Genomic DNA, 22,994 nt, shown 5'->3' on the forward strand with positions numbered 1-22,994 from the left:
CAATATTGATCATCTTCATCACCATCAATGGTAGATTTTTTTGGTGTTATGTTCTGGTCATAACATCTTAATAAAAACACGCAGAATACATAGGTTCGATTAATCGGTTCGGTTCGGTTTTTTTAAAATGGATAACCTAACTAAAACCCAAAAATCGATTTTTCGAAAAACTAACAATTTAACCGCCGGTTAATGCTTCGGTTCGGTTTTTTTCGCTTCGCTTTTTTCGGTTATTCGGTTTCAGTTCAGTTAATTCGGTTTTATGCTCACCCCTAATAGAAGGATACACAAAGTCAGTTTGTTATCTGATTAACAGTGTGATAATTTCTAACATTTGTATTCCAAAGATAAGAAGTTGTCTTATCCACCTGAAAACTAAAACATGCAGTCTATTGTTAATATTTTTATAAATTTTTAAGATGAACTTAACATAAATCATAAGTTGATTAAATAATCAATTAAAAAAAGAAGTTGTAAATGGTTACTTTTTAAACCAACCTGTGGCCGAAACTCATTCTAATCATAAACTGTTTTGACCTGAACAATGTCTGATACTTTAACTAGTTAAAGAAACCAGCTCGTTTAAATTAACATAAACACTAAGAATACATCAATAATGAATTTGTCTTTTAAGTGTTTGAAAGAAAAAAAAAACTTGTAATTTAGTAAACAATCATATATATATATGTATATGTATATATATATATATATAGGGGTGGGTTATAATAAAAAGAAATAGTTTCCTAGGAAGAATAAGAATAAATCTAAATCATTGGATCTATGATCTAGTGGTTGAGATTCATAGTTTTAAAACTACCAAATAGTTTCCTAAGATCTTAGATTTAGGCTATATAGTTTCCTAACTCTAAATTTTATGTGATTCCTATTCTTCCTACAAAACTATGTCTTTTTTATTTTAACCCTATATACATGTGGGGTAGGTTATAATAAAAAGAAATAGTTTCCTAGAAAGAGTAAGAATAAATCTAAGCCATTGGATCTATGATCTAGTGGTTGAGATTCATAGTTTTAAAACTACCACATAGTTTCCTAAGATCTAAGATTTAGGCTATATAGTTTCCTAACTCTAAATTTTATATGATTCCTATTCTTCCTATATGTCTTTTTATTTTAACCCTATATATATGGGGTGGGTTATAATAAAAAGAAATAGTTTCCTAGGAAGAGTAAGAAATAAATCTAAGCCATTGGATCTATGATCTGGTGGTTGAGATTGATAGTTTTAAAACTACCAAATAGTTTCCTAAGATCTAGGATTTAGGCTATATAGTTTCCTAACTCTAAATTTTATGTGATTCATATTCTTCCTATATGTCTTTTTATTTTAACCCTATATATATATATATGGGGTGGGTTATAATAAAAAGAAATAGTTTCCTAGGAAGAGTAAGAATAAATCTAAGCCATTGGATCTATGATCTAGTGGTTGAGATTCATAGTTTTAAAACTACCAAATAGTTTCCTAAGATCTAGGATTTAGGCTATATGGTTTCCTAACTCTAAATTTTATGTGATTCATATTCTTCCTATATGTCTTTTTATTTTAACCCTATATATATAGGGTGAGTTATAATAAAAAGAAATAGTTTCCTAGGAAGAGTAAGAATAAATCTAAGCCATTGGATCTATGATCTAGTGGTTGAGATTCATAGTTTTAAAACTACCAAATAGTTTCCTAAGATCTAGGATTTAGGCTATATAGTTTCCTAACTCTAAATTTTATGTGATTCATATTCTTCATATATGTCTTTTTATTTTAACCCTATATATATATATATGGGGTGGGTTATAATAAAAATAAATAGTTTCCTAGGAAGAGTAAGAATAAATCTAAGCCATTGGATCTATGATCTAGTGGTTGATATTCATAGTTTTAAAACTACCAAATAGTTTCCTAAGATCTAGGATTTAGGTTATATGGTTTCCTAACTCTAAATTTTATGTGATTCCTATTCTTCTTGTATGTCTTTTTATTTTAACCCTATATATATGGGGTAGGTTATTAGAAAAAGAAATAATTTCCTAGAAAGAATAAAAATAAATCTTGTCTCTTCATCTAATTGAAATTTTAAATAATAAGTCAAAGTTTATTGAAATTTTAAATTTAAGTTAATCTTGTCTCTTCATCTAATAATACCATATATTATAGAACCTTAATATTAATTAATTAATATATAATAGATTTTAAAACCTTAAATTTTGGAATCATTATTCAAAATCAATATAAAAATTGGTTACTTATAAAAACTTAATATTAATAATAATATAATATATTTATATAAAATAAAATAACATATTTATGCTGATATTTAATTTTTTAAATCAAGAAAAAAATTATCAAAAAGAGAAAATGAAAAATTAAAAAGGAAAAATAAAATACAAAATTAGTAATAAGAAAGAATTGCATTTAATATGAAAGAGAAGAGGAAAAATTTTGTAAAGAACATTTTGATGATGACATGTGACGTTAGAAACCTTTATTTATTATATAGCAAATAAGAAGTTTGGTGCCCTAACACTTGGCGGCACCAGACTGGTCCGTAAATTTTGCTTTTGTTTTTTAGTTCAGTCACCGTAACGAATGTAATGGAAACTGACCAAACGTCATTTTTAGCTCTGGTATCATAACGAACATGACATAAACTGACATAATTCCCGTTGACTCACCGACTAAATGCTCGAGATCGACAACGGTCGGGTTTTACCATCGCTCTGAGTTTTACCGACAGATGCCATCACGTTAATCCATCTCGATTTTTATAATTTTTTTATATGTGGTTTTAATTTCGGTAAGGTCACTAGCCGGGTAAAACACTATTTATTTATAAATAAACAATAAAGTTTTCATACATATAAAATATTATTTAATTGATTTTTATGCTAGTTATATCATTTTCCAACCGGTTGGATAATTTGGTTCTATTTTTCTTGATGACATCTAATTCAAGAGCCATGGGAGGAGTGTATGAAACTCACACCTGTAATCTGCTTTAGGAACCCAATAAAACAAGGTAATTTTCACTCTTTAATACTTAGTATTATTATGTGCTTCATAATGCCTATAATCTGTTTGATGAAATGCCTCTGAGAACCCTGCTTTATATTTTACCTTATAATTTATACACACATTCATCTATGCCTTGTAGTTACTTGTTTGTAATGATCCATACTCTTTCTTGTCTAATAAAAATTGCAACTTTCATATAAATAGATACATATGATGGGATCTGTGTGTATTGTACATTAGTGCTAAAATGATACATATTATTGTTTCCATTTATATAAACTCTTTAGTGGTCAAGACATATAGCTCATCTAACAGCTCAACTAACAGCAATAACTAACTAACAAGATACTCAAACCGAAACAAGTTTCTTGATTTACATACTGCCCGTTGATTCCACAAGCTTTAGGACCCGTTCACTACCGTTTTTGGAAGTTAAACGCCTTGATGGAGTACGCGAATATGAACCCAAACAAAACTGTAAACCCAACAATAATAACCGCCACGTATTTTATAAAATCGTATTCGAACCCATAGAAGTCGTGCACAAACTCTGCAACTGTTTCACCCGTGTCAAGCTTGTCGGTTATGTCCCCGAATTGTGAAGTAACTAATCCGTATAATGTCCACGCGATCGGGCATATGTAATAATACCATCTCCACCATATGGGTATCCTCTGTTTAGAAAAAAAAAGATTCAAGATTTGACGTTTTTTTAAACGTTAGTAAACGTTAAAGTGTGAAAATCAAAACTTACAGTTCGTGGAACGATAAACCCTGAAAAAAGATTCCAAATGGCGTAAAATGCCGATGAAATTATAGCAGCAAAGTTGTGGTTTGGTGTGACTGCAACCGTCATCATCCCGTAAAATGTGAAGTACAAAAATGTGAAGTACATGAAGAAGAGGTACCAAAAGAACTTGACAGCTGTCCACTCGAATCCGATCATAGCGTATACAATAATCCCGTAGACAATAGTTTGAACAAAGATGTATGGAATCTCAATCATAACCTGTGTAACACAATTATATATAAGTAGTCACATGTTTAGATATATGTAATCATGAAATTACGTATAATAAATGACAAAACTACCCTCAAAAAATACTAAATGTATAAAATAAATAAATAATATGATTGTTAAATAATCTTATAAGTTCTTAAATTATTTGAATTTTGAAGTTCTGAAATGAAACTGATCCTATAAATATATATTGTTATAAATATTACACAACTAAGGATTTAATATATTATTAAACTTTATTAATTTTAGATAATTTACTATAAATTTTTGTTTTATAAATTTTACTATGGTTTTGTAACTTTTAATCCTTTACGATAATTTTACTATCGATTCAACCTTTCGTTTTAAAATTTTCACAAAAATCTTAACTTTAAATTTTCCCTCAATAAAAATATTTAAATATATTTTATCAAAATAAAAAGTTTGGCAATAAAATACAAATGTAAAAGTGGTGATGATGGGGCAATGTTTTTTTTTAAACAGATATTATATTTATACCTGTCCGAAAGCATACGGCAAAGCCGAATACATTCCCGCTGCTCTTTCTCTGTAAAAAACCGTTCTTTCTATAGAAACAACGGGTTGAACTGACGTGGCGTTTTGTACACCGATAAAGAGTATAGCAGCATACATGGAACCCATTGCATTAAAAAGATCTTGTTGTTTGTCTCTGCAATAAGATATGCAATAAGTTTAATAAAAGATGAATGATTTATCTTATTTCATTAATTTTCTGTTATTTAATATGACTTAGTTACCTTTTAGACCCTATGTCCCAGAAGATTGTGCCAAACATCAAAGCTATAAAAGTTGTAAATAAGAACCTAACAGCAGTGTATGGCGGGTTCCGCCAATATGACCAGTTTTGTTTCCATAAACACGCCATACATTGTGTCCAAAACGATTGTGAATATTGGGAGTTGAAGTGTATATCTGAAGAACCTGGTACCGGTTTACTGCTTTCCTTTATTAATTCTTTATTTCTCCTGAATGTGCCACAAAAACCGTGTTTAGAACGAGTATATTGGCTTAGAGGTGACAATTTTGACCCGTTTATATATGAGCGGGTCACTTTATAAAGATTAGTTTATATGGAAACCGATTGAATGGGTTAAAAGTCGCCCAAAGTGAAATTCCTTAAATTACTTTATTTGAAAAACTTTGATTATTATTGAAATAATATAATTTTTTTTGGTCTAATTCAACAAACTATTCATTTATAAACATTTTGGACAAATTAAAGTTCATGACAACACAATTTTGACCCGTTTATATATGAACGGGTCGATTCAGGGTATTTTTGTCTCTAACGGGTCAAAAGTCAACCAAACTATAATTCTTTAAATTATTTAATTCAAAAAAGTAGAATTATTACTGAAATAATATAATTCTTTTGATCTTATTGGACACGCTATTTTGTTAAGATTTTTAAGAAATTTAATATGGAAAAACACAATTTTGACCCGTTTTCATCTAAACAAGATTTTGACCCATTTCCCGACCCACCCGTTTTGCCACCTCAGACTATAAGTATCAACAGATGATGTCACCATACTTGTACAGTTCTGAGTTTTTGTAGACTTCTGCAAAGTCAACTCCAAGAGTTGTTTCTTGACTCGTTGAAGTCACCTCTAACATCCAAGTTGCAGGATTATAACCGTCTTTAATTTTACTAACTCCTTCGATTCCCTTAATTAAAAAAATAACAATTTGTTATTCTTTTTTCAACAAAACTTAAAGAAAATTTAATTACTTTTCTATGTTAATCATACTTACCTCAAAGTACTTGATTAAATGAGACGAATGACGGCCTAATGGACCGACATATATTTCTTCGCCTCCTCTTTTCAAAAGAAATAACTGCATTTCATATAAAATATTGATTACTTGTAACTTTTGAAACTTAGTACCCAAAAGTGTGGGTTTGGTCAAACCGCAACCCGCAGGGACCATTTATATAATTAGCTCTTAAACTTACCTCATCAAAAGCATCAAATATGTCAATGCTCGGTTGATGTATGGTGCAAACCACTGTCCTTCCTGTGTCAACCGTGTTCCTAACCGTTCTCATGACAATGGCTGCAGCCCGTGCATCGAGTCCTGAGGTGGGCTCATCCATGAATATTATGGACGGGTTAGCCACGAGCTCAACTGCTATCGTGAGCCTCTTTCGTTGCTCGGTTGAAAGCCCGTTTACTCCTGGTAAGCCCACAAGTGCTTCCTTTAATGGAACAAGTTCCACTAGCTCCATTACCTCCTCAACAAACATCTACATGTCATTAAACTTAACATCAGTATTCTGCTAATCTTATCACATAACACTACAACTGTCTTTTAATGACATTGATTTTATGACGGTTTGAGAGGTGTAAACGAGCCAAGACGCTCGAGAACTACTCGAAATCGGCTGACTAAAAGCTCAAATCGTGCCCATCTTAGACAAGCTCGGGCCCAAGCTTCGCTTATTTGAGCTCGAGCTGGCCCACGAACCTAATCGAGCCTATGAGTTATATAGTTTTTATTAAATATATATTGAATATATATTTATATAATAGTTATTATTATGTATAAGTTTATGATAAAAATAACTGTGTAATATATTATATATATTATGATAATTATAAAAGTTATAATTAAAAGTATATAAAAGTTCATTATGAATGTATCTAAAATAATAAATTAATAATAAAATAGCCGAGCTCGAGCTCAAACGCTAGTAAGTTAAATGAGCCGAGCCCAGGTTCAGCTCGGCTCGTTTACACCTCTTAACAGTTTTGTCTAAAACACCAATGTACTTTCACTTTCGTGACACAAAATGAAAGTACACTATTACTTTAGACAAAAAAAAATACATAATAATCACCTCTCGGGTTGCGGAATCAACATCAGGAGGTAACCTAAGCCATGCAGAATACTGCAAAGATTCATAAACTGTAACATGAGGCGAGTGGATATCAGTCTGCTCACAATATCCTGCTATACGAGCAAACGTTTCTTGTTTTTTTGGGTACCCAGAAATAGTTATTGTTCCATCAATATAACCGCCTGTTTTTCGTCCCGCTAAAACATCCATTAGCGTGGTCTTACCGGCCCCACTAATCCCCATTAGAGCGGTTAGAACACCGGGCCTAAACGCACCACTAACGCCTTTCAATAACTCTAAACGATCTTGTGCTACACCTTGTGCTTTCATTTCTTGTGGCATATCAACTGCATATCTTATATTATCAAATGTGATTGATAGGGGTACAAATGGTAACATCATTCCTCGTTTTTTGTTCTGAACGGGTTCGTTTATGTTTCCCACTCGTGATGACATTCGGACTTCATTCTTTCTTTCTGCATTTTTAGTAATTAGTAAGGCTTGTACCAAAAGAAACACAAACTCGGTCATTTAACTTTAACCAAACAAACGATCGAGCATGAACAGTTAATCGAACGATGTTTTCTTGTTCGTGTTCGTTTGTTAACAAAAATGCTCGTGTTTATGTTTGTTAATAGTATAAACGAACGATTCACGAACATGCACAAATAAATATAACCAAACATAGATGAACGAATACAAACGCACATAACTGAGCTAACAATTTAAGCATGAATACATAAACAATTGTTCACGAACATAGATGAACGAACGAGACATGTGTTCATGCTTGTTCGTTTAACTAAATAAACGACCATAAACGAATTTCCCAACAAATATTCACCTGACGATGATCTTGTTGATAATTCAATCGGGCGTCCGGTTTTCATAGCTTTTCTTGCAGCCATGCTTTCTTCTGATAAAACCGCCTGTGAACTCCCAAACGCTGCAACAAAAGGTAGTTAATGATATACACTTAATAACATAATATCATTATATAATAATAAACACTTACGATTGAGGTAATGAAGAGCTAAAGTGAAGCATATGTTGAAAAGAAACATGTAACCGATTGATGCAGCTACTGCTATCCAATACCAGTATGCTTCCGGGAATATTCCTCTAGATTTAAGAACAGAAACACCAACTGTTTCTGTGGAATTTGGTAAAATCTGTAACATATAGTTTTCATAAGGTTAAAGTATATATTTTTACACTTGATGAACATAATGTTAACTTAAATAATTCTTACTTTATTCCAACTATCTCCCAGAAATTCATTCACTGCCATACCATTTTGTCCATACATCATTGGTGAAAACCAATAACACCATATCCACCAGCCCCTTATATCGTCTGCATAGGGTGAAAATTAAGTTAAAAAAGGTTTGTTCTTTTTATTCTCGCAATAATTTAATGTTCTGTGTGTGTATGAATTATTTAATAAACTTATGTACATTACCTCGTGCCAAGATGAATCCACCAAGAACAAAAATAGTAAGCAAACCAAACGAACCAAACGTATTAGCAACAATAATATTTCTCCCTAACGATCCAATGAAACGAAACAAGCCAGATGACATTTGGTGAATACACACAAGCAAAACCAATTGTTTGAAAAATCTGCAAAAGCCGAAAAAAAATCCATTATTCATAGTAATATTAATTAATGAAGTAAACACAATCTATGAATCTTTCTTTTTTTATAAACTATACCTTGCGGGATCAGAATCAAACCCGATGACATAATAAGTCATAATCACCCACGTGGAAACTTCAACAATCGTAACCGGGATCTTTAGAACCCATGTAGGTAACGAGTAAGCCCAAGCGGGAAAGAACAAAAGATCCCGTTGCTTATAAAACACTGGCAGTTTCAAAATACTCAAAGATAACTCCGAAAAACCGTTGAATGTGATCGTAACCAATGTGAAAAACAATGCACCCATGAATATTGTACCATCAGCAAATGTTCTTTTTGGCATTTCGGTCCTTAAGAATAATGTCATTGTTATTGTAGCCATGAAAATAAGTTGAGTCATCTTGAATATGTAGACGAATGAGTTTCGTTTCATAAGTAAATACTCTCTAGATATGCATGCTTTTAGTAGCTCCTTTTTACTCACACCAAATTTTTTATTTGTTAACGCGTGTGGGTGGCTTTTTGACCGGTCAAACGATGTGGAAAGCTCGTCTCCGAGCTTTTTCCCAATGTGAAATGATTGAAATGCCTCTGCGAATTCTCGTGATGTTATGAAACTGTACTGTTCATCTCGTTTAGTCCAGTATTGCTCTTGATCTTTCATTGATGTCACCTACGACAATAAAAAAATTCATTAATTAAAATGGTAAAAGGACGTAAACTATTATACCATACGGACATAAATGCGAAAAGTGAAATTTGTTATATATAAAACTGTAATGTACTCTAATTTTTAGAAAGTAAGTTAATGTTTAATAAGTAAATAAGATTACTTCTTGTAAGAAGTCTGCAACGCCTTTTCTTTCGGGACATTTGAATCCCATGTACTCGAAGAACTCTAGAACGTTCTCACGGGGACCTTGGTAGACAATGAGACCATCCGAGAGAAGGATGATGTCATCAAACAAGTCGTAGGTTTCAGGTGCGGGTTGAAGGAGTGAAATGACAGAAGTGCCCTGAAGAATATGGATTGATTGCCTAATTGAATTCACTATTTGGAATGTTGTTGAACTATCTAGACCAGTTGATATCTCGTCCATGAACAAAGCTCTCGCGGGCCCCACCAGCATTTCGCCTGCATTTCAGTTTCAGTACAATTTACAAATCCATTTCATCAAATTTATTAATTTTACACTAAGGTTTTAATGTTTTATGGTATGTACCGGTTGTGACACGTTTCTTTTGCCCTCCGGATATACCTCTGAACATTTCGTCACCTACTATGGTATCAGCACATACTTCAAGACCTAAAATCTTTATAACAAAAATCACCAAATAGAATTTAGTTTAATATTTTTACAATACTGTTAAATGTTTATAATCAGGTAAGTTTATAAGTTGGTACCTTGATAACATACTCGGTGACAACGCTAGCCTCTTGTCCTTCTAGTGATGCTGCCTGAAGAATTAAGCCGAAAATATCATAAGTTTTAGATGCAAATGGAGTATAATTGTGGAACATGTATACTATGAGTTTTTTTTTATTATTATTTTTTTATTTTACCTTCATGTAGATATCAAGATCAGGATCAGGCTTAATGTTTGCTTCCTTTTCTCTTCTTGACAACTCTGCCAACATTTCTGCACATTTTCCAGAAATTAAAAATCAGTGAAATTTCGCATATATATAAATTTAGGATCAGGATCATTTTAGAAATTCTACATAGTTTAAGTACTTTAAGAACTCTTAACAATCAGTCATTTTATTCATTTATTTTACAATAATATTATTTTATGGTAGTTTTGTTATTTATTATATGTAATCACAAAATTACATATAATAGATGACAAAACCACCCTCAATTATTATTATAAAATAAATATATAAAATGATTGCCTGTGAGTTCTTAAAGTTCTTAAATTATTTAGAAGTTCTGAATACATATGCTAAAAGTCTGTAAAATGTTTATGCTAAAACTAATCTTTTACATGTGAAATTGAGTTTTTTACGATTTTTTAACATGTAAGAGACATGATTCCCAGCTCTTTACTTTTTTGTATATTTTTATGTATGTGTGTGTTAAAAATTTGTAACTTTTTTTACTGACCATAACTTGCTCCAACTCCTTGACATCTGGCTGAAAAAGCTAATGTTTCTCTAACTGTCATTTCTCCAATATGAAGGTCATGTTGACTTATATAAGCTGATGATCTTTGAGGGACAAATTCATTCATTTCATGCCCATTATATGTTACTCTACCAGATACCTATAATCATACACATACACATCAACTTTGACTTTTGAAAAGTCAACTTCTAAATCTACACTACTTGCTTTGACTCATGTTCTCTTACTTTCAAATCTGACCCAAGTTTTCCAGCCAAAGCCAAAAGCAGTGTCGTTTTTCCCGAGCTCGGTGGGCCCAGTAGCAATGTCATTCTGCATAAATATTATATGTGATTAGTTCATTACATTAGAGTTAATTTTGCTTTTTGTTTAACTACTTGAGTATGAATTCTCGTTTTTTTTATTAAATCACGGTTTGAGTTTTTAAATTTTTAATCATTTGAGTTCTTTTGGTCAACTCAGTTAGATTTTTTTAAAAATGGAAGGGTATTTCAGTCGTTTTACATCTGAGGGGCAATTCTGTACTTACAAAGATTATTTAATAGTTAGAGGGCAATTTTTATTATTTTAGTAATTTTAACACGTAGCCGTCTAACTATTAAATAATCGTTGTAATTTACATAAATAGCCCCTCAGATGTAAAATGACTATAATTCCCTTCCTTTCTGTTAACCGGAAGGGTATTTCAGTCATTTTACATCTAAGGGGCTATTTACGTAAATCATATATACTATTTAATAGTTAGAGGGCTATTTTTATTATATTAAGTAAATTGCACAAATAGCCCTCTAACTATTGAATTATCTTTGTCATTTACATAAATAGCCCTTCTGATGTAAAAATAACTAAAAGGCCCTTCTGCTTAACAAAAAAATCTAATGTAGTTGACCAAACGGACTCAGATGGTTAAAAATCTATAAAACTCAAGCCATGAGTTAAGAAAAACGAGAATTCGTACTTAAGTAGTTAAAGTAAGTAAACGTAAGGGACGAAAAGCGAAATTAACTCTTACATTAATTATTATTATTATTATTATTATTATTATTCAAAATCTTTTGTGTTTAGTTCTTACCTCCCGGGCTTGATAATACCGCTGACATCATGAAGAACCGGTAACGGTATCTTTCTACTGGGAAAAAGATGCAGGTAATTCAATGATCCCTGAAATAAAAAGATTATTTTTTAAAAAGTGAACTTTATATTAAGCTAAAATGTTATGTGCAGGGGTATAAATGTAAATTATACCAACCTCTAGTATGTTAACCACAAAGTTAAATATGGTAGGAAGTGCCCTGCTTCCAACATATGCTTCTGCATCAATGTTTAAATGCTCGAACCGAACCTCAATAGTTGGAAGTTGAAGCCCAACTCTGTTTAAATTTAAATTTTATAAAAAAACCTATAAAAGTAACTTAATATGTCAAAACGTTTATATTTTTACCGGTCAATGCGATCCTTCAGTTTTAACAAAAACTTCTCATTATCTTCCTCTGCAATTTTCACAAGTCTTTCAAGAAGATTTCTTTTTTCAACCAAATCAAGATTCTTGATATCAATTTCTCGTGGCTGGCCCAATTCTTCGGTCAAAATGCCTCTTTCTAATCTTAAGTTTGTTGGCAGTTTTTCAATTGCAGCCCATTTTAACGCTTCTTCATCGTCTTCTTCAACCGAAGATCTCGAAAATATATCTCTACCACTATTTCTCCATATATTCGAGCTGCTTATACGCGCACTGCTTACTCTAAATACATCCCCACTCTCCATGAAAACTTGTATTTTTTTGAAATATGATGGTTTGAGGTTGTGTATATATATAGCCTCTTGTGTCACACACAACATAAACATATAAAATATAATAAATATATATATTTACAGCTTTGTTTTGTTATGTGATGCGGTTAGAAATGACATCATGCCATGTTATAATTGTGCAGGTTTATCTGAAGTAGGTGAGTTTGGAATACTTGGTCTTTACTTTAATTATCATTCCATTTACAGTATCTTGAAATCTTTAATAATATTAGTAGTTTATATTAAGTTTCTGTTTTCCAGGTTAGACCCATCTGTAAGTACGGATATTGGTTATCACAATATCATCATAGATCAATGATTAAATAATGTTTACATGTGAATGAGATATGAAGTTGGAAGATGTGTTTATCTGCATGGGTGGTTCTATGAAACATCATATATGATTAGTAATGCTTATTAATGATATGTATCCTTATACGGGACCGCTGGTTACATAACTAATGTTTTAAGTACAGAGCTGCGAGAACAATATATTTGTATAAGCAGGAGAGAAGGTTTTACATTTTTGTTAGTTGAGGGGTTAGTTTGTAATTATCCTTTAGTTCAAGGGCTGTATTGTAAAATGAGAACTAACGTCCAACAATCGGGAATTGTACTTAAAACAATCATCATAAGATTGAATATTACAGAAAGAGTGACGATATTTGGTTATAGAATCACCACATGGAACGCAGTTAAAACAATGTGTACGAGTGTTTATATGGTTCTCACAGTTCTCTATTTGAAAGTGAATCTGTATTTAACGATTCTTTCTTTAATGCTAATTATACATATGCATCGGCTGAATGCACCTCTTGAATCCTCTATAACCCCCCTCCGCCCCCCCAAAAAAAAAACACGCGCACACACGAAAATGTATATAGGTGTATAAAGGGTCGCCTCTGTGTATACGGGTGTAACGAGAATGGTATATGTTTGTATGGAGGGAGATGGGGTACATTAAGTATAAAGAACCATGTGAGGTGAGGTACATTTAGTATATCCCTTAGGATATTGCATTGCATTGAGTGTGCACGTGTGAGACTTTAATTACATATATTGGTTGTGTATTCCTTAAGGTAAATGGCACTAGTTTTATAATCTCTCCTGTTTTCAAGGATACCCCAATGGTAAAGTGATAATTACATACATTTTTGACATACAAACATTGGAAGCATATTAAACTATGAAAACAATCTTTCATTGATTGTTGTACCATGTTATTGGTCGGCCGTAGCTGGTTTTGAATAATTATTTTAAATCAAACATAAATGATTGTCCAATTGATTTTGTCATAAAAAAGCTAAACAAATAGGGTAGTCAACTAACTTGAAAACAAAGAAGAAAGATTCCAAATATTAATCAAAAATTCAAAATTCTAAGCTATTCAACAAAGTGTATAATGCATCCCGATTTGATGAGATCGGATCTTAGCATACCATATGCACGTACAAAACCAGGCGCAAGGATACTACTGGGAGGTGACTTGTACACAACAATGTTATGCTACATGATGTTGTACCCTGTGTTGTGTGCTGGTTGATGGCGGTACATGTTGTGTGCATAAATCACCTCCCTTATGATATGTATAAGGTATATGGCATGTGTAGTATCATAATATGTGGGATATGCTACTGAACAATATCTATGTAATTTAATAGAAGCCATAACATATCACATAAGTTTAAGCTAGCTGTGTGATACCAAGACAACACATGGATCTTGGAATATAATAATGAACATGTACCTTTGCCCTTGAGGATTTTCATACTTAACCCAGATTTTTCTGTTTTGAGATCTTGATTTTTAGGAACAAAATATTGTATTTTTATTTTTTAATGTCTATTTTTAGTGGGCTTTGAATGATAATAAACTATGTGCTTTGTGCATTTTCTTGATTTTGCTTCACCCTCAATTTGTCTTATTACTTTTATTTGTTCAAATTATTCCTTCTTTTAGAAGAAAAGAATACTTCAGAATTGGGAAAGATTTGAAGAACACAAAATATACATGATGCACAAGTTGTTAATTTAGTGAATTCTCAAATCTAGAGAAATGTAAAACTTGTAATGCATAAAATACAAGTTATTGTAGCACCATGTAAAAAGGTGGATTATGCATCAACTCAAAGTGGATTTTACACAAGTTCATCACCTAGATTTCCAACCAACAATTCTCTATGGAAATCTTCGTAATAAATATACCACTAGCTCATGCTTCTAATTTGTCACATTATGGACAAACTTGCATGATTTGGTAGATTCGGGTGTTTCCGGTATACTATGTTAGATATTTTAGTGCAATTGGTTTGGCTTGTTTGACACGTGTGAATTATAATATTTATCAAACAAGTTAGGAGGTGTGAGATACACGCTTGTTTGAGTTTATTATGGTTCTTAGGGGCTAAGCAATGGGGGATCCAAGGGGCATTGTCCCCTTGGCTTGGTCGAGCTAAGTCAAAATGGGCGCAATTTCCAATAGAAATTGGAAACCTAATTTAATATGATAATTGCAATCGGCGGTTTCTCAACCCATCTTGTAATGTAATACGATTTTGCTGTATCATTGGGTCATATAGGCGTTTCACTCCCGGTTCTCGAAAATTCACATAAACCATAGTAAGTTCTTAGCATTTTGAGTTTTACTTGATTGAGTATTTAAAGAACCACCAAATAATTTTATTTTGAAAGTGTTATACGACTCTCTGATTATCCAAGTTTATCACGAAAATCCCCAACACGCACGCTTCAATTGGTTTTGGTAAAATTTTGAATCAAATTAACGATATGATTTAATAAAATGGCCAATTGAACCGGCCAGATTGATTGGGTCGGGTCAACTTAACCGACCAAAATGATTCAGTTTAGATGTTTAAACTAATTTTTAAAATATGTTTTTGAAACTTTTAATATGTGTTAAGATTTAGAAAAATGATGAAACAAAACCAACTAAAATGAATTTCTTATACATTGAACAAAACACAAAAGAAAAGAAATAAAGGTCACATAATTTCATCATATATTGGTAGCCAACAGTTTCTTTCTTTTATTGAAAGAAAAAAAAGTTTAATAATGGATCATTTATCCTTTGGATTTTAGTGCACAAGGGATCCTATTTCTAGGCAAAAGGAATTAGAAGTTTCTTAGGCCCATGAAAACATAGTATTGACATTTAATAAGTCAAGGAATCAAACAAGTTGACATTCGATTAGGCTAAGTTTTGTCCTAAAGTTAAGCTAAACATATACTTAACTTAATTTATCTTTTTAAAGCATTTTTAAATAATATTAACGTCTTAATAACTATTCATGAATCGATGGGTTTTTGTCTACATGTCTACTATAATAAATGATACCTTTTCCCAAAAGTTTTTCCTTTTTTCTTCCCCTTCTTTTGAAGGAGTTTAGACTTTAGATAGAGCCATAGAGGCGTCAAGTCCGTTGTGTTAGTTAGTTTGGTGTAGCGTTCGTGTCATGATGGAAATTGTACGTCACTCTTATGTTTCGGTGCTTTAAGCGTAAAAAACAGTCGGTTTGGTGTAGCATTCGTGTCATGATGGAAATTGTGTGTCACCCCTATGTTTCGGTGCTTTAAGTGTAAAAAACGTTATTAAAAGTAGCCCTTTAGAAATTAGTTATAAACCAAGTTATTCTTATCTATCTGTCTATCTTATATAATAAAGGAATCCATTTTTTTGTCATTTGTCAATATAATATTTTTCTATATCTACTTTTTCCTGCTCAAAATATTAGGATAATATTGTTGTAATATCATCATTTTAACTTTCATATTTATCCTTTTTTATCTTTTTTAAAATAAAATATACTCAGATACATTTGAATTGTAAGTTTGTAACTTTAAGTTATTTATGTAATATTTATTTTTTAGCTTTATTGTTTTTATTTTCTAAATTATTCAGACCTGTGTAATATACGGGTTTTTAACATAGTCCTTTAGTAAACTATGATTCATGTGTAGGTTTGAGCTACTTTATTCAAACATACCCATTATACCGCTAATAAAGTTGCATGCGAGTTTACGAGTACATGAAAATGCGTGCACAACTTACATAAAACAATTTACTATAATAATAATAATAATAATAACAATAATAATAAAAAATGGTACGATGACTAGAATATATATATCCTCAACAATTTTTTATTGCGAACTAGTTTTTCTATCCGGCGCGTTGCACCGGGGCAGCTGGCAAACCTTAGCATTGAAATACATGCGTTGGTAAAACTCGAGCGTTACAACGATTGTCGACACGAATTCGGTCAGTATCGGCTGCGTTTGTTGCGACATAGATACCACTGATATAATTTTAGCGTTAAAACCCAAAAATTAATTCGTAAAATGAACATATAAAAACATTAACATATAAGAAAACAAATTATTTAAACGATGTTTATTTGGTTGGCAAACCTGGACAGTGGTCAAAACCAAGCGTTGCCAGTACCAAGCATTGAGGCGGTAACTTGGCACGAATTTGACATGTTTTGATTACGTACGTTAGGTGCCGGAACTAAAAAACGAAAAAAAACATATAATATTGAGGTGAACCAACGACCATTGAGGGGGGGTCGGTTGGTAAACTTGCGCATTGGTAAAACTTGAGTGTTGTCAGTCATGGACTTTAAATAAAGCCGCAAGTCAGCGCGAACTCAGTTGGTTTCTTTCAGGTTTAAAAAAATTAGCGTTTGATTGGTCTCCATTACGCTTATTATAGTAAACGAACTAAATAAACAAAACAAAATTAATTAATCAATACGGTGCCGCCAAGTGCGGCACCAAACTTCTTATATTTATATATAGTATAATTCATAAAAGAGGACCACATACAAATTAAAATTGAAGTCTGCATCTTGGTTTAGATTTTTTATTCATTAATGGACCACTGATTTACCTGATCATGTTCATTCCACTCTCAAAAGAAAAATCATAGCTAGGTGAGATAACCCTTGACCCAACTTGAGTCCCCTATTTATTATCTCAAGTGGCACTTGAATAGTGGAACCCAATACCGTCCACTTAGACTAGAGATCATTGACAAAATGTACGTGTCTTACTGACTCAACTAAAATAAATCGATAAAATTGCTTTAGATGAGCCAATGATTTTTAACAATATTAATATTTATTTGCTACACATTGAGTTTCTAGAAGACCTACTTTCAGAATACAACATTTTACTTTTAAAAAATTGGAACTTTCAAGAAATAATCAAATCTAAAGATTCGATTTGTTGGGTGAAGAACCTATGAAATTATATGTTTGCTGAATACTTTTGGGCGAAAGAATCTGTAATTTTAACTAAAAACAAAAAAAAAATTATAGTAGTAGTGTGTAGTCATGTTGAGGAGATTAGATTGCTAAAGCACAAATCAAGTAGAGTTTAAATGATCTTGAACCTAACGAATGCCCTAAAGCTTCTTTACGAGCTTAATATACCGAGTTTGACTACGCTGGCAAGTTAAAACAAACATGTTATTATATAATTTGGAAATGCTTTTAGTAGTTTACTTAAACTTAGTTTAAAGAAGAGAATTATACTCTCTGACCATAGTCGACATCATATACGTTAAAAACGACTAATTAATGACTAAAGTACCGGACCACTTGATTATGATGTATTAGTCAAATTGATCGTTTTTACCTTTATTAGACCATTATTAATTTAGATGACTGAAAGTGACATAAGCTAAGTATTAAAAAAAAGAGCATCTATACTTTTTTACTTTCTTTTTGTTAGCCACCCTCATAATCTAAGCCTTGCATCTTTTACGGGTGGACAAACTACCTCCATGATAACTTTGGTAAATGTTTAAATCATTGCTAAAGCACAAATTAAATAGAGTTTAAATGATCTTGAGCCTGACTAATGCCCTAAAGCTTCTTTAGACTGGCCACTATGGACGCTTTTAGGGGCATCTTTGGGGCGCCGAGGGCGCCGAACACCGCAGTGGGCGCGGTAGGGGCAACCTCTCTTCCTCTCTCCCTCTCAAATACATACATACATATATATATATATATATATATATATATACATATATATATATATATATATATATATATATATATATATATATATATATTGGGGCGCCAAGTGGGCTTTAAACCACACCGGGATGTTATGAAGACGGCTCCGTTGCCCCCCAATGCTCACGTGACGCTGACGTGGCACGGTGGAGGGCTTCGATGCCCCCCACCATAGTGAATAGTCTTATGAGCTTAATATACTAAGTTTGAATAGGATGGCAAGTTAAAACAGACATGTTTTTATATAGATAGAAGATTTATATAATTTGGAAATGCTTTTAGTAATTTACTTAAAAACTTAGTTTAAAGAAGAGAATGAATGAGATACTTTGACCATAGTCGACATTATATACATTAAAAACCGACTAATGGCTCAAGTGGATCACTTGATTATGATTTATTAGTAAAATTGATCGTTTTCTATTTTTGTTAGACCATTATTAATTTAGAGGACTGAAAGTGACATAAGCTAAGTATTAAAAAAAAGAGCGCATCTATAATTTTTTACTTTCTTTTTGTTAACCACCCTCATAATCTATAATCTAAGCTTTTCCTCCTTTACGGGTGGACGAACTACCTTTAGGATAGCCTTCAGAAAGGTTAGCCCCCCCGGGGGGGGGGGGGGGGGAACCACAGGCCCAGGAAAAGATGACCTCGATCAGGGTAGACACCCGATATCAATAATGATTAAAGAATAAATTTGGGAACACCACCTCGCCTCCTTCGTGACCAAAGCAAGATGATCGGGTGGGATGGGTACTCCCGCCACCTTTATAAGTCATGCGTAATGACATATTATAACGGTGAATAGAGACCTTACCCCCAAACCCCGGGCATTATAGGGGCGTGAAGGGGCATGAGAATTTCTACAATATTCCCATATGTTCTTGAAGTAGCAATGATTGAATGGACATTAAGGGCATTATCCATTACAAGTGATTTTGGTTAAAAATAGTGACGATGAAGTGACGGAAGATGCCTCTTAGGGTATTCACATTGAAGCCTCTATATCCATGTTTTTTTAATATAATATAGAGAAAAAAATAAAGAAAACAACTAAAACACCACTACATTAGATACTCTATAATAGAGAACAATTTATATAAAACTAAACTACTATATATTTGGAGGATCGTATTCAACCACCTATATTTTGTTGTAGTGTATTAAAAGAGAAAAATTAAAAAAATAAGTGTTTATGAGTAAGATAGAGATAGCGAATTAGATGCGAGTAAGATAGCGGGTTAAATGTGAGAGGGGTTTGAAAAGTGAACAAATTTTAAAGAAAATTGTGTTTTTGTTAAAATTATGTAGATAGAGACGGAGGTTCAAATATAAATGCTCTTTAAGGAGTATTAGCTATTACAAATGGCCTTAGTTTTCTTAATGAATAAGTGCAAAAACCTTTCATTTAACCGAAGTACACGTGTATTCCTCTTAGGGGTGTTGGGTTGGTGGATTGGCTTGTTGAATTCTTTACCCTAACTTGGCGCATATATTTATTTGTGTCTTATCGAATAAGTTTTAAGTTTTGAAGAGAGAGATTGTGAGTATGTAGTAGCAACACTAGTGATGGGAATTTAACTCCGTCGCAAATTCTAGCAACGAGAATAATATGTTGATAATTGGCGGATTTAATTATTAGGTCGCAAACAAAATTTCTTTTGAACAGTTAAACTATTTCTAAATCCACCTTACTGGCTTGTAACAAAATTTAAACTCTCTTGACTTCCAAATGAAGATAGCACATATACTAGCCGGCCAAACGTCCTTTTGATGGTCACAAAGTCACAAACAATTAAACTAATAAAATTGATGATAAATGATGGTATTGTTTTCAGGATATTGGAAATTGAATTGTCATATGCTTATTTGTGCAAGACGATTATATTTTAAACGATGATTTGGACCCCTCATTTTTAGCGACGAATTTGTGTCATTCGGAAGACTTGAGCTCAACACCTCCAATCCATTGGTGTTTAAAAGGTTTGCCTTTCCCAATGAGTCACCAACCACATTTTCGACCCCACATTATTACGGAAGAAAGTAAAAGATTTATCTTTATAAATAAAAATTAATAAGGAATTTTAAAACTAGCTTAAAATAATAATAAAAAAATGGAGAGCTAAATAAACCAATAAAGGAATCAACACGTAATAATAAAAAATAAAAATAAAAATTGATCCATCCTTTTCAGTTCAGGAATGAGAAAAAAAGGAATTTGGTTTCTGAAACAAATAACAACGTATTTTTATTTTAAATATTATACAATAAGTATATTCTAGAGAATCATTTTAGTAAAAAGAAAACATAAGAGTTTGTTTTATAAAACAAATATATTTTATAAAATCTTTTTTGGTTTGGAACTAAGAAATTAGAAAATTTTAAAGTATGCTAGAAAACGTATAAAACACTGACAAAAAAAATTTGAAAAGTCGAACAGATTCAATTTAAAAAGTCGAAGTTTGTTGCTCTTGCTTCTACAACTACTCGTATTGTTGTTGATGGTACGTAGTGTTTGTGTCGGTGAGGTTGTTAATGATGTGTCATTGTTGTTGTGTTTGGTCTTTCTTGTTATTGATTTGATGTACATGGTTGTTGTTTCCTTGGTTGTAGTTGCAGTTGTTAATTGTTATTGTTGTTCCCTAGTATATATGACCTCAACTTCTTATATGTACATGAACAATGGCTTGTTCGGCCACCTTCAAGCACTTGTTACTTGTTAGTTACTTATTGGAATCAACACCGAGATACCATGTGAAATTGTTTTAGGTGTATTTGTTTAGCGTATGTGTGTGCACTTCTAGAGACAATAACTTTTGTTTTACCAAAGTGATTTTCAAGCTTTGATTTAAGGTGGGTTTCACCTCATCATGACAATAAGTCCTAAAGGTCTAAAGGGTTGTTGTCACGCCTTAAATAATTGATGTATCATTCATGGATACGAGAGATATTTGGTAATGAGAAATGTCTAGTCTCAAATACCTTAAGTAATTACAACTTGTTTGGATGTCAGGCTGTCACTGAAAGGAGACTCCGCTATAAGTGTCAAGTCCCGATCGGTAATAAATATAACTCAAAAAAACTGATTACAATCTCTCAAACCTAACTTCATTTGACTCTTGATGAACTCAAACTCGGTTGCATCTCATGTGTTCTTTTGATGAACCCTAACTCGGTTGTATCATGTGTGTTCTATACTATCTAAACATAACTCGTTTTATATAGACTAACCTAACTCGCTAGACAAGTCATTACCAATTATAATTACAACAAAGTGTTCTTAAAAAGAAGAAACTTCATGATAGGTATTCACGATATGCGTGTGTTTTTACGTACATTAAATAGAATACTGACCCGCCCCAGGCCGTCTCTAGGGACAGTGAAATGAAACTAAGGCTTTGTGCCCCTACTTTTTAAGGCCTTTAATTTTCAAAACAAAATTATAATTACACATTTGTAATTTGGGATTTGGATTAAAGTGTGTGATTTGAGCAACGTTTAAATTGAATTAGGTATGAGAATGTGTGAGGAATTGCATTACGTATGTATTTGCAAAAAAAATGATAACTTGATTTGTTTGAAGTGTAAGCAGGATAATTTTTTTACAACAAGCCCTCGCTTTTAAACATTGTTTTAGGCCACCAAAATGGTTGAGTCGACCCACCCTTATCTCTCTTGCACATGAGAGCACTTAATATGCGATATTTTAACATTTTTTAAGGGGGTGGATGAATTATATATACAGTTAAGTGTCATTCTCATACACGTGGTTTGTTTAATTACGCAACTTAAGTACATTTTTTGAATTTATTGCAGCTAGATACTTGACGTTTCAAAAACGTGTCGTTTTAGTAGTTTTTCTAGCCCTGTCTATTTTTTTCGTTTAGTCAAGGGTAAATTGGTGATTTCATTTATTTTATTTATTTTCTCTTATTAGTTAAGTACCATTTTCATATTTGTGGTTTGTTCAATTACGCAACTTTAGTATCTTTTTTGAGTTTATTGCAAGTAGATACTTGGATTAGTTTTGGATACATATGCAAACCAAAAGAGACATTACATATTACAATTAAAAGGTCACCAAAATGAAGTTTGTTTTTTTCGATGCTTTCCTTCTGCAAATTGTTGGCTATGTCTCAGCTAGTAATCACTCGATGGTAATCGCCGGTTGTTCTACAGCTTTGGAACGAAAACAAACGGATGAAACGAACTCTTGATTGTCGATCTTCTTCTCGATCACGGCTTCTCCAAAAATCAATTCCTCCTTATCGATCACAACTTAAATCTACAAACACCAAGATCGCAACCGCTCTGATACCAATTGAACTTTGGTGACAAGGATCGATAAACACAAAAACAAAATTTAGATCAGAAGCTCGATCTCTATAATTTTCATTAGCTCGAAAATTACAATACATAAACTCTTACAATGATATAACCCACAACCTCAGGTATATATACTATTTTAAACATGAAA

At 32.3% G+C, this 22,994-nt stretch overlaps 1 protein-coding gene across 2 annotated transcripts; it reads right to left on the bottom strand.

Moving 5' to 3' along the window:
* Window positions 1-3,441: 3,441 nt before the first annotated feature.
* LOC143529490 (pleiotropic drug resistance protein 1-like) lies at window positions 3,442-12,459 on the bottom strand. 2 transcript variants are annotated; one of them, XM_077025269.1, is made up of 22 exons: window positions 12,125-12,459; window positions 11,933-12,053; window positions 11,756-11,844; window positions 10,911-10,995; window positions 10,663-10,822; window positions 10,119-10,195; window positions 9,960-10,013; window positions 9,778-9,868; window positions 9,388-9,689; window positions 8,629-9,227; window positions 8,375-8,535; window positions 8,165-8,268; window positions 7,928-8,084; window positions 7,757-7,858; window positions 6,913-7,388; window positions 6,028-6,318; window positions 5,826-5,909; window positions 5,605-5,738; window positions 4,808-5,035; window positions 4,548-4,719; window positions 3,783-4,037; window positions 3,442-3,702 (listed from the first exon to the last, which is right to left on the bottom strand). In XM_077025269.1, the coding sequence occupies exons 1-22, from the start codon at window positions 12,445-12,447 to the stop codon at window positions 3,445-3,447; spliced, it is 4,323 nt and encodes a 1,440-aa protein (XP_076881384.1). In that variant the 5' UTR covers window positions 12,448-12,459; the 3' UTR covers window positions 3,442-3,444. The 2 variants fall into 2 exon arrangements, with proteins under 2 accessions (XP_076881384.1, XP_076881385.1); XM_077025270.1 differs by having other exon boundaries at window positions 6,913-7,412.
* Between the last annotated feature and the right edge of the window lie 10,535 nt (window positions 12,460-22,994).

Source organism: Bidens hawaiensis, unplaced genomic scaffold (assembly GCF_021521415.1).
Source record: "Bidens hawaiensis isolate Kalapana, Puna unplaced genomic scaffold, B.hawaiensis_p1.1 tig00008556_1, whole genome shotgun sequence".
NCBI lineage: Eukaryota > Viridiplantae > Streptophyta > Magnoliopsida > Asterales > Asteraceae > Bidens > Bidens hawaiensis.